The sequence below is a fragment of the Neophocaena asiaeorientalis genome, unplaced genomic scaffold, assembly GCF_003031525.2.
Source record: "Neophocaena asiaeorientalis asiaeorientalis breed wild unplaced genomic scaffold, Neophocaena_asiaeorientalis_V1.1 scaffold327, whole genome shotgun sequence".
In the NCBI taxonomy this organism is placed as follows: Eukaryota; Metazoa; Chordata; class Mammalia; order Artiodactyla; family Phocoenidae; genus Neophocaena; species Neophocaena asiaeorientalis.
The window spans coordinates 4,396,400-4,408,515 of NW_020174560.1; the positions used below are offsets into that span (position 1 = coordinate 4,396,400).

The 12,116-nt window shown below is 52.0% G+C and overlaps 1 protein-coding gene across 1 annotated transcript; it reads right to left on the bottom strand.

Moving 5' to 3' along the window:
- Positions 1–9,087: 9,087 nt before the first annotated feature.
- On the bottom strand, positions 9,088–11,886 carry LOC112408036 (uncharacterized protein C17orf47). Its single transcript, XM_024757545.1, has 3 exons — positions 10,404–11,886; positions 9,703–9,766; positions 9,088–9,112 (listed from the first exon to the last, which is right to left on the bottom strand). Exons 1-3 carry the CDS (start codon positions 11,884–11,886, stop codon positions 9,088–9,090), a joined length of 1,572 nt encoding a protein of 523 aa, XP_024613313.1.
- Positions 11,887–12,116: the final 230 nt, after the last annotated feature.

Here is a 12,116-nt window from a genome sequence, read left to right on the forward strand (position 1 = left end):
AGGGGCAGGCTGGGCCAGGGGTGGCTGGGCAAGGGGTGGCCGGCCCGCCGTGGGGCTTTGCAGCTCTCGACCCCCGGAGACAGGGTGCAGAGAGGCGTTCGGGACAGGGCTTCTCTGGTCACTTGGCTCTTCCTCACTCAGCCCCTAAAGAGCGGCCTGCCCAGGCAGCGCAGCACCGTGGGGGTTGAGCCAGTCCCCAAAGAAAAAGGAAGGGCCCACCTGGTATCCCCAGGAGAAGAAGCCTTTGGAAGGAGAGGGGGGTTTGCCTCACAGGTTGGGGAGAAACGATCAGTTACCCCGGAGAGTCCACAAGGTTTGTGGGAATTGAACCCAGCTGATGTCCAAGTTACTGATTGTCCATACCGTCTGTACACCTCCTAAGGTGGAATGTCAGACAATCTCCACCTCCAGCCAAGCTGTGAGGAAGAGACAGGAGGTTCCCTTCGTGCAAGACCCTACATTAAAGATTAAAAAGGATTTGCTGCATAAGTTATCCCGGGATCATCTGTTGGAAGAATGGAAGGGAGAGGCTGAGTGGCCTTTCCGGGGAAGTGAAGCCTTGCCTGTGGCTGTGGAAGGTGGTGAGGGCCTCAGGAGAGGCCATGCTGGGCAAGCAGGTGAGATGCTGTGAGAACAGAATCCCCAGCAGCTTTAGAGGCATTAGAGGCTCAGAAGGGTCAGCAGCAGCTAGGAGAACATAGATGCTTAGGGGGTGGGGAGTTGGTGGGGATTTCCTGAGCTAATACAGGTCTGAGCTGGTCAGTCTTCTGTGGAAGTTTCCAGCAGCATGCCCCTCCCTGACTTCCAAGAGTCCTCTAGGGCAGACTGACTGGCTTGAATACCCTTTAGACAAAACTGAGGCCACAGGCATGGCCCCCTCCCTCTATTGGTAGAAGTGCTAGAGGCCTGCCTACACTATTTCAGTGTGATCCGTGACCCAGTGGTCTTGGTTGGGATCTGTCAAAACTCAGCAGAGAGAGGGAGGGGGCCTGGGTACCACAGGTGAGATCAGGTTCAGAAAACGTGGGGCTGCTATTGAATATTTGGCAATGGTGGGCTGGAGGATAGAAGGGGTGTCATTGCTTAAAGAAGTGCAGGGAGCCCGGGTTCGATCCCTGGTTGGGGAACTAGATCCCGCATGCATGCTGCAACTAAGAGTTTGCATGCCGCAACTAAGAAGCCCACATGCTGCAACTAAGAAATCCGCATGCCGCAACCAAGATCCTGCGTGCCACAACTAAGACCCAGTGCAGCCAAAATAAATAACAAATAAATAAATTAAAAAAAAAAAAAAGAGTACCTCTTGGATGCTTCAGTCTGCAAGGCCTGGACTGTGAGTGCTGGGCCCAAGGGAGAAAGCCTATGTCAAGGAAGACAGGCCCTATCACAAAGGCTTATTTTCCACAATCATAATGTCCCTCCTTCCCCCAGTTCTGGCTGCTGCTCAAGTGTAGACACAAACACATCTCAGCTAGCAGCTCATCGTCAGCTGCAGCTGGAATCCCAGCTCTTCTCTGGCACCTGCTGCCCAGAACCCAGAGAGCCCTGTGTTTCCTAAGGCATGTTGGTGCCAGCTTGCTTTGAAGGAAGTGAGGCCCCAAAAGAGGAAGGGACCATGGAACTCATGGTCTTGATGGCCACAGGCCCAACATGAAGCATGGGCTGGGCAAAATAAAAGCCTAAGGTAGACTCTGGGTCACTCTACCTATACAGCCCCACATGCTAGCCCTGTAGCAATTCAGGGATCTCCGTGAGAACTTGGCCCGGGAGTAAGTCCCCATGCCAGCTCTGGCAATTATCTCACTGCCTGAAAGTCCCTTCCCCTCCCTGTGCTTCTGTTTCCCCCGTTGAGAGAGAGGATTGTTCTACCCTCAACTCCAGCTCTCATGTTCTATATTGGGACAGGTAGAGTCTGACACTTGGTCAGAAGCAGGGCTGAGATATAGCACCCCTTGTGTGAGTCACTGATCACTGTGTGCTCTGTGCCACCTCCAGCCAGCAGGTTGTCTGGCCAACCTTGCCTCAGTGCCCCTCAGCTCTTGGAGCTCTGGTTCTCTCTTGAAATTCAACATCCCAGGAGTTCCCTGGTGGCCTAGTAGTTAGGATTCCACGCTTTCACTGCTGGGGCCTGGGTTCAGTCCCTGGTTGGGGAACTGAGATCCTGCAAGCCATGCAGGCAGAAAAGGAAGGAAGGAAGGAAGGAAGGAAGGAAGGAAGGAAGGAAGGAAGAAAGAAATTCAACATCCCACCAGGCATTGATGTCCTTGACTAGGGTACAATTTCCGGGGCACTGCTGGGGTCGGGTATTCAAGCCAAGCGTCTGGAGAGTCGACACATACCTTGCACAGAGGGTGATTCTTCTGGGAAACTCATATCAGCAACCACGAATACAGCCCCACATGCTAGCCCTGTAGCAATTCAGGGATCTCCGTGAGAACTTGGCCCGGGAGTAAGTCCCCATGCCAGCTCTGGCAATTATCTCACTGCCTGAAAGTCCCTTCCCCTCCCTGTGCTTCTGTTTCCCCCGTTGAGAGAGAGGATTGTTCTACCCTCAACTCCAGCTCTCATGTTCTATATTGGGACAGGTAGAGTCTGACACTTGGTCAGAAGCAGGGCTGAGATATAGCACCCCTTGTGTGAGTCACTGATCACTGTGTGCTCTGTGCCACCTCCAGCCAGCAGGTTGTCTGGCCAACCTTGCCTCAGTGCCCCTCAGCTCTTGGAGCTCTGGTTCTCTCTTGAAATTCAACATCCCAGGAGTTCCCTGGTGGCCTAGTAGTTAGGATTCCACGCTTTCACTGCTGGGGCCTGGGTTCAGTCCCTGGTTGGGGAACTGAGATCCTGCAAGCCATGCAGGCAGAAAAGGAAGGAAGGAAGGAAGGAAGGAAGGAAGGAAGGAAGCAACATCCCACCAGGCATTGATGTCCTTGACTAGGGTACAATTTCCGGGGCACTGCTGGGGTCGGGTATTCAAGCCAAGCGTCTGGAGAGTCGACACATACCTTGCACAGAGGGTGATTCTTCTGGGAAACTCATATCAGCAACCACGGCCCCAGTCTGCTGTCCTGGGCCCCCTCTACTTAGATCAGGCTAATATGGTCTTTACAGAAAACCTCCTGGCCCCCCCTCCACTGGATCTTTCCTGCCCGTGCATGGGTGAAGGGTATATGGCACAGTGATGGCAAACAAGGATGCTGCACTTGGGCCAAGCCAGGGCCCAGGTTCAAAGTCAAGAATAAAGAGTAATTACCACCGGAAATCAGGATTTCAGATCTGCCTGACTAGCAAAGGCCACATTTGCCTCTCGGTAGCAGTTTCCCTTAAGTGGTGCAAGAGCTAATAGTACCCCTGCCCCAGAGGTGTTGAGTCAGTGATGATACAGTCAGAGAGCCCTGGTGGAGCCAAACGTCTATCTATCACTGGCTTGTGTCTTTCAAGGAAACCTTAGCCGGTCTGTCCAGCAAGGTCTGTGCAGAGGCAAGAAACGAAAATACCCTAAGCCTCACTCCTTCCCTTATTGCTCCCCAGTGTCCCATGATCCTGGGGCAGGCACGAGATGTGGGCGGCAAGGTCAGGGAACACAGTGTTTCCTGGCACCTGCTGAACGGCCGCAGCAAGGGACAGTTCCAGAGCCGGCAGGGTGATAGAAGCCAGCCAGAGGGCCCTTCCAACATCCTCTCTGTGGCAGGACAGGGCACAGGAGGTTCAGGGATAGAAGGAACTTACACACCTCCTAATACCACTACCCCCTGCGTGTCTGGCTCCCTTCAAGTCCCCCTCCCTTGACCTTCCAGCCTCTGCTCGAATAGCTTCCATGGCCAAAAATTCATTGGCTCTAACAGCTGCCCTTCAATCTTTGGGTGGTGAGTTACCACCACCTGAGCCAAAGTCTGTCTCCCCCTGGTGTTGACTCTCCAAGTGCCTCCATGCTGGAAGCTTTGCTGACTCGTTGCCCTGGACTTTGTTTGTCCTTTGATACTCACTTCCCTTCAAGTGATCCATCTGTATACTTTTCTCTCCAAATTAACCACAAGCCCCTCAAGGATGGGGAGTATGTTTTCTATTTTAACCTCTACTCACTTCAACTCAGTGAATATGTCATGCGATGTCTGCCTGGGTGATCAGGCCTCTGCCCCCGAGAGATGTCTGATCCATATGGATTGACCAAGAGGAATCATTGCTCAGTTTCCACTCTGATTTTGGAGTACAGACAAGCCTTGAGGCTATGGGCTTTGCTGACCCATAACCTGCCCTTCATTCTGACTGTTTACCAGCTCACGCTGACCTCCCAGCCTCTCAGTTCAAAGGCAGGGACCCAGATGTTACCCCCACTACAACCTTTCCTCTCACAATTCTTGATATCTAACAGTGCTACTGAAATATCAGGAAGTTATCTGCCAGGAATATGTGACTACAGAAAAAGGGTTTATACACCACACATGAACCCCTGGGGCAAGATGCTCCCTAGAGCACTCCAGGCACTGATGAGCAAGCCCTGGGCCTCGGTGTCTTCATCTGTGAAATAGGGAGAAAAAGTCTACCTCGTAGGCTTGCTGTGAAGATTCACTAAGGCAATACACTTAGCGCAGGTATAATCACTAAAATGAATGGCAGCTATTATCTCAGCTAACACCGCAATGATCAACACCAAACTAGCAACTGTCAACTGTGACTATTTCAAATGCCTTCCCTCCGAAGAATGAGAGTGTGCATGTGGAATGGGTGTGGAGGGATGGGAGAGAAGCCTTAGTCTAAAGTGACATTGGAATGACCATGCTGTCACCAACTGTGGAGTCAGCTTCGTCAGCTAGACACCACTCTATCTCTAGAAAACAGGTCTTGGTCTCAGACTTATTGAACCCAATTCCCCAACACAGCCACTGTTGAGAGCCCTGGAGCTAGATGACTTTGCCAGTGGTAGGTGTGCCAAGGAAATGACTGGCTGACCCAGTCCTCCCATCTATAGCGTCAGGGTCTGAGCTTCCGTCAGGAGCTGCCTTGCATTCTGTCCTCCTCCAGGCCTGCATTCAGCCCCCAAGGTGCAGCTGTCTCTTGCTTCTCCCCTCGTGGCAGCTGGGCCAAAGGCAGCTGAGCAGAGGAGGGTGAAGGGACATGATCATTTCTGTCACTCAGGACAGCCTTCCTCTGGCTGAGCAGCTGTCAGATGGCTTCTGCATTACAGATTTTCCTTCTCATCTGAGTATGCACCTGCCCTCTGAAGCCAAGCTGCCTAGTCTACTCAGGCCCACTGTCTCTCTTCTTAACTGAAAAACCCACCACTTTAAACAGCACCAAACTACTCTGATAGAAATGTGTAATGTTGGAGATAGGTTCCAGGCAGGGAACCCAGTAGCTTCTGGAAATACACTAGAAAGTCCAAAATGGATGTGGCTGATTCTTCCCTATGCGCGCTCATGCTGGGCAGAACAAAAAAATGAAGGGATTCTGCCATCAGGCTCGGGAAGAAGGCGTAGCATTTTCCTGCCCTCATTGTACGGACAGAGGGAGTAATCTGCCCAGGTCTCCCGGTGGAGGTAGGACATTACCCCCCTGCCCTGTGCTTCCAGAGGCTCTTGCTGAGGCATACCACACCGTCTGTCCTAGGGTGACCAACTGTCCCGGTTTGCTCAGGACTCACGGAGTTCCCAGGATGCAAGACTTTCAATGTTAAAGTCAGGAGCACCCGGGGCAAACCCTGATAAGTTGGTCAACCTAGCCTGTGCCCAAAATAGCAAGTCTGGGCCAGAGGTCTCCAGCCTCCCATCCTGCTCTGGGCTTGACTGCCCATGATAGCTGCAGTGAACAAGGTACCATCTGACAGGAAAAGCAGCGGGGTAGCGAGGGTCAGGCTGCTATGAAAAGCCTCCCAAGGTGCCCTGCCCCATTTTCAGCAGCTCTGCTCCATCCTTTCAACAACCCCCTTCCCTTTCAACTATGAGCTTCTGTCCAAAGCAAGAGAAAATGAGGGGGGTAGGAAAATGATTCTGGGGTTCCCTCCAGACAGCCCATATCCTAGGATTCTGTTAACATCCCCAGGAATGCGGAGCCTCCCTGCGCTGCTCCTAGGCTCTGTGTTCTTCCTTGCCAGGTTAGTCTACCTGAGCAAAACTTCCCTGTGACTCAGGAGCCAAGAGGAGGCTGGCCGTCCCATCCCCCAGGGACAAATGACATGTCACCCTTGAGATACTGAAGTGTGCCTTAGGTATCACTGAAACAGCCTCCTCTTGTTCCTGGCCTGTTTTCCAGAGTTGATTCCTTGCATAATTGATAGAGCAGGGAGTAAACCACCTTGTCCCCTGACAGCACATCTAAGGGTGAGTAGGTTAGGTGCCTTGAGGACACAGGATCTTGGGACCAGGGCAGCCCCTCCCAACAAGAGCTGCTTTATTCCAGGGAATTCCCCAGGGTTGTGTGAGAAGACAGCCCCCGCTGACCGCAGAGGGCACCCTCAGGACCTTCCTATTGAGCTTCTGCTAGTTCTGGTACCAAAAAAAAACCCACCAGGAATGTTTCCCTCAGTCCAGCATAACCTCCTCCGGGAAGACTCCAGTCCCTAATGTCCCAAACCAAGGATGAGAAGCATCTGTCTACCCTGCTCCTGAGAAAAAAAGGTCTTGAGGGGCCGCCTGGGAGGAGGCTGAATCATGCTCCCTCCCCAGCTGTGGACCCAGAAGGGCTTGTGAAGCTCAGCAACAAAGAGGCTGCCATCCACGAGCCAAGGCGCCATGGCTGGGCCACCAGAGAATTCCTGCCGGGAATGGAATCTGGACCAGACTCCACAGTCAACCATTCCTAGATGAGAGGAACCGGAGGCCTTGGACACCAGCACCACAGAGTCTTCATCCTGGGACTGCCCGTGGGCCATGCAGCCTAGGGATCAGTCTGAGGAAGGCCTAGCTCTTGCACACCCTGTGAGGAGAGTACCGGGCCCACCTCCATGCCACCCACTTCCAGAGATCCAGAGAAGACCAGCAGGCCCCGCTGCCTGGGAGTCTTCTCTTCCCAGCTTCTGGGGAGCAGCTCTGCTGCTGAACAGGCTGGAGAGCTGCAATTACCGAGACAGGATAAGAGCTATTTTGAGAAGGAGCCGTCCTGCTGCCAAGGCTTTTGACTTCCTAAACTAAAACAAGATGCATAAAGAAAGAGGGCAAGCTGGAGGAAAACAGGGAGGAACTTGCTCTGTCAAAAGCATCATATCCTGAATGAGGGGAAATACTAATCCCTTCCCAAAGGTATAGGTTTGCATCAAGGGGCTGGCTGTTAAGATATCCCCCCACCCCCGGCTTTGGGAAGGAGTGGGTAACCCGACCGCCTCCCCGCAAAGTCCCTGCTGACTCCCTCTCTCCTAAGACCCTCCAACAGCACTTATTCAGTCTGTTGCATTCATTTGAACATTTGAGCACGGACTATTTCATATTGTTGTTTAAATGTTTCCTGCCCATATGTCTTATCTCCCCATCCAGATGGTAAGTTTCTCAAGGCCAAAGAATGTGTGTGCTGTGAGGCTTCAATGGTTTCCTCAGTAGTGCCTAGCAGAGTGCTATGCATCTGAATAAAAACTGTTTATGGAAGGAAGGGAGAAAAGGAGAAAGGAAGGAAGAGAGAAAGGCAGGAGGGAGAGAAAGATTTACTGTCTTGCATGGAGATAATCTCTAAAAGTAGCTGCTCCCACCCACAGCTGAGCCCAGGGCCCAGGGCTAGATAAGCAGCCATGGCAGAGGGGGTGGCAGACGCATTTCTGGCACATCCCCTGCAGCTGTTCTGGCTGTTGTCCCCTGCCACACGCACATCTCATTTGTCTTTTGCACCTGTAGTCAACTGTCCATCCTGGGCTAGTCCATTAGAGGCCATGTTGGACTTTGGGTAAGGGAGAGATATGGCAAGACAAAGAACAGAGGCAAAAGAGCTTGGACTATCTTATCAAACATGGACCAAGAAGAATGAAAGTACTTACAGGAACAACGCACGGTGAAATCAGGACACACTTTGCCAAATTCAGGACACAGGGCTGCCGAGAGCAGAGTTCACCTTGTGCCTTTCCAAGTTGAGGACTCAAATAGTGTGTAACCCAGAAAAATGTCCCCTTTCTGGAGTGCCCTAGGCTGGAGAGGGGAGAGCCAAGCGGGGATGGATCCAGACTATGGCTTCCCAGACAGCCTTCCCACAGAGCACTTGGCAGGATTCATCATTTGCCAAAAGGTCTCTACTCCTTCTCTCCAGCGTTGCAACTAGCTCTGGTACCTTCATGTAAATGCCCCTCTGGGGAGATGCAGCCCCACAGGTGCACAGCTTGGCAAGAGGAACACAGGCTAGATTTCAGCCCCTGCTTCTCTGCCAGGTGCCCTTGTGCAGTGAACAACCTGCCCAACCATAGGGAGCACCTCTGTCTGTCTCCTTTCACATCTGCTTCCATTAAAGGGTAAGAGAGGCACTTGGATAAGGGGGAGCATGGAAAGATGGGAAGTAACTTCCCAGGGGCGTTCTTACCTCCTCATCTGTCATAACGGAGAGAGTAGAAGCCAGGCATTCCCAGGGGGTCAGCAAATGGAACTCAGAGAGTGCCAACAGGAAGGGAAAAAGAGAATTTTACTAAAGATGTCCAGCGGACTTGGGCACAACCTGGCCCAAATCCCTTCCTAGTCCAAAGTGGCCCAAATAACAACGGCTAGCATTTACTGTGTGCTCACTGTTGCCAGGCGCCATGCTAAGTGCTTTACGTGTAATAGCTTGGTGAGTCCTTGCAGGAACCTTAAGAGGAAGCCATTGTTCCTAATAACAGATGGGGAAACTAATGATTGGAGAGGTAAAATAACTTACCCAAGGTCACAGTCAGAAAACAGTGGACACAGGGCTCAAACCCAATAATATAACTCCAGAGTCCTTATTCTAAAAACCTCTCCTTTATGGATCTTTGCTCCCTCTGAGGGGCAGGACTGCTGGTGGGGACTGGACTGCATCCCCAGGGCTCTCTCCTCTCTAGGAACGTCCTCATCTAGAGCCCTGGCCTCTCTTGTGCTCATAGGGCTGGAGGATGTTTCAGTCCATAACGCTTGAAGCAGGAATTCCTTGCCACTAAGATGCTCTGTATTAGGACTGGTTCCCACCTTCCCTCCTATCAGAGAGGTCAAGAGCACAAAGTGAGTGTGGGGGGAGGGGGGGGTCAGACCCTGGGGATTCTCAAGTTGGCTGGCTGCAGGACCCACTGATATCCTCACCTAGACATCCCTGGAGAGCCTGCCAGGGCAGCAGCCAATAAGTACCTCCCAGATCCTGGGATGGGGGCTTGAAGAGGGTTCTGAGGAAGCAGAGACACACGTGGGGATACCCCCTCAACCTGAATAAGTTTGGAGTTAGCCCTGAGTGAGACCATGAAGCAGGTCACTTGTGTTAACGGGGCTTTTGATGTTTGCTTTTTATCACATGGTAGGTAAAGACCAGCTAATCTGAAAGGCCATGGGCTTAAATCGTTCTCCATTCCAAAAGTGACTCCTTCCCATTAAAAGGAGACTCTTGAGAATGAAAAAAGTTTCCAAGTCCCAAAGGAATGACTCTAATGGTAGAATTTTAGGCAAGATGAGAAGTTCCTCTGCCCCTTCAAGTCAAAATCCCAGCATGTGCCATCCTAACAGATCTAGCTCTGTGGATACAGAGGCCACCCTCCCAACTGTCCTCCTGCCTCCCAGCCCCCAAGAGTGGACCCACAGGAGGGAAAAGCACAGACCTTTTAGCCACCAGATGACACGATTGTACATTTCCTCAGAGACATCTGAAAGTAACAGAGATTGTTGCTCTTTTTCTCTCTCTGTTGGATACACGCCCCCTCCCCTCACTGCTTAACATCTCCCTTTCTAGCTCCACATTTCTCCACACAAAGGTGCCCTCAGCCCTTGATGTCTCCAAGAAGCTCCTCCAGCCTGAGACTAAACATCACATTCCCACCCTCCCTCTCCCTTTTTCCCCACCCTCTCTTTGTGCCACTGTTAATGCCTCTCCCCCCTTGGAAGTCTAAGTCCCAGCTCATTTATGGCCCACTTTGTTGCCAGAATATTTACCTGAGGACCCTATTCTCTTTACCAGCTCAGTTCTTTATCTCCACTCTCGGGAAGTAGCTTCCCACCCTGCAAACCACCCTCTACTACCTTCCATTGAAAGGCTAAGCAGCGTTGCCTGGAAGAGTCAATGCCTGACTCTGGCCCAAGCATCGTCATCGATGTCATTAGCTTGGAGCTCAGAGAAGCTGGTGGGGAAGGAATGGAGCAATGGGCTCAAGGAGGGGTCTAACTTTGGCTCTGAAAGGAGGGCAGCTCTGAGGCCCAGAATGCAGAGGGGGAACTTCTTGCCCACCCCAGCATCCCACCTCACTAAACTGGGGCTGCACCTGGGTAGTCTGCTTCTTCACATACCCAAGAAGAAAGCACTAAACCTTTGAATGGGTTGTTTGGAGGTGTGCTTGCGGACCTGTGGCACTTCACTCAGCGGTTCTGGGCTTGGAGACTCCTTTGGTGATGGTGGTGGTGATGGACTTGGCATCCCTCTCTGGAACATGAGATCCTCACAGAAAGGGCTTGATTCCATTTCAAAAAAGGACATTGAAGGGTCTACGGGAGAAGGGGACTTAGGCTCGGAATCAAGTGTTATTGGCCGGCTTTGGGGCATTTCAACTTCAGGGTTGAGTAAGGCCCACCAGGATGAGTCTGGCCCATATCTCGGTAAGGACCGAGGGGGTAAGGGCCGAGGGGTCAGTTCCAGTTCTGCATGGACAGAGGGCTTTGGATGCCTAAGTGTGGGTCCTGAGGATACATAAGTACTTTTTGAGGGTCTTGTGGTATGCTGCTTATAGATGGGCTCTGGAGTGACAAACGTGGAAGATTTGCGGGGGCTCTCAGACACGGGTCGAGATGTCACACGGGAAGCTGACTGTCCCCCGGGGGAGACGGTGACCTTGTGGCCACCCTCACTGTCTCCTCGGATTGAGGACTTCACGTTGGGCTCCACTTCTGTTGCTATTAAGACCTTTGGGAAGGACTTGGTTTCAGTGTAGACAGAATGCTTGCGGACAGACTCAGGCTCTGGGAGCATAGAAACTTTGCGTCCACCATCCAAATCTTTAAGGAAGGAGAGTCTGAGGGATGATTCCAAGTTCATACTTCTATGCAAGGCCTTAGGGTCCATGCAAATTGAGTTTTGACATCCCATTTCAGATTCTTGGCCGGGGATCCATCTCTGGGTCGGTCGAGAGTCTGTACAGATGCGGCTGCCGCTGCGTTCCGGGCTAGAGGGTCTCCTTGGAGATCTGATATTAGCAGCAGTCAAACTCTTTCGAGTGGGTTCAGTTTGGACTGCTTCATCCTTTGGATAAACCAAAGGCCTATGGGGAACTCTGACCCCTTGTGGGTACTGGACCTTGGAGGGTGGGTCTTCTTCTAAGATTGTGAAGTTGTCCTTCTGGTCGACAAAACTCAACCGGCGAGAGGATTTGGCATCTGGAATTAATGAGTAGCGATTATTGATATCACGCCCTGGTTTGCTCTCACCCCCTCTTCTAGCTGCTTGCTCTCTGGACTTACTAACGTTCTGCTGTATCTGGACGGCATGGCGGTATGCTTCAGATTTTGATCGGGTCTCGGTTCGACAGCTGGGTGCTCCGGAGAGGCCTGGCCCTGAGTGGGGCGTGATAGATCGAGGGTACTCTGATGCTAAGTGGGGAATGGTGGAATGCCCAGCTTCTGATCTTCGATGGGCTGAAGGGATCATGGAGGCCGTGCCTCTCCGCTGGCTTGAGGCAAGATCGTATTCGTATCCTCGCTGAGGGGATGTGTTAGTAACCTCGGCCCCTTTCTGTGCTGAAACTGCTACCTTGGACCCACCTTTATTTGTCTTGACCATAGGATAGATTGTGCCTCTGTGGGTAGAGCCCATATTTTAACGGCTGGCTTGTATTCAGGGTCCTAATGAAGCCTGAATATTTACCCTCAGTTTTAAAACCTGCTGTTCTTGCACTCCCACAAAGGTGGCTGTTGCTCTCCAAGTATCTCCAACAGTCCCCTTAGCTACCTGCCTGGTGATGTCATAAAGGAGGGAGCCTCCCAGGAAATATTCTGGCATACAGCCACAAT

What these genes read in the sequence shown, in the direction of transcription:
- LOC112408036 (XM_024757545.1), bottom strand. Translation starts at nt 11,886, where the DNA reads ATGGTCAAGACAAATAAAGGTGGGTCCAAGGTAGCAGTTTCAGCACAG. An exon ending in GTTTAGTGCTTTCTTCTTGG is followed by an intron (nt 9,767 to 10,403) that starts GTATGTGAAGAA and finishes TGTTACTTTCAG; the next exon opens with ATGTCTCTGAGGAAATGTAC. An exon ending in GGTCTGTGCTTTTCCCTCCT is followed by an intron (nt 9,113 to 9,702) that starts GTGGGTCCACTC and finishes CCTCTCTGATAG; the next exon opens with GAGGGAAGGTGGGAACCAGT.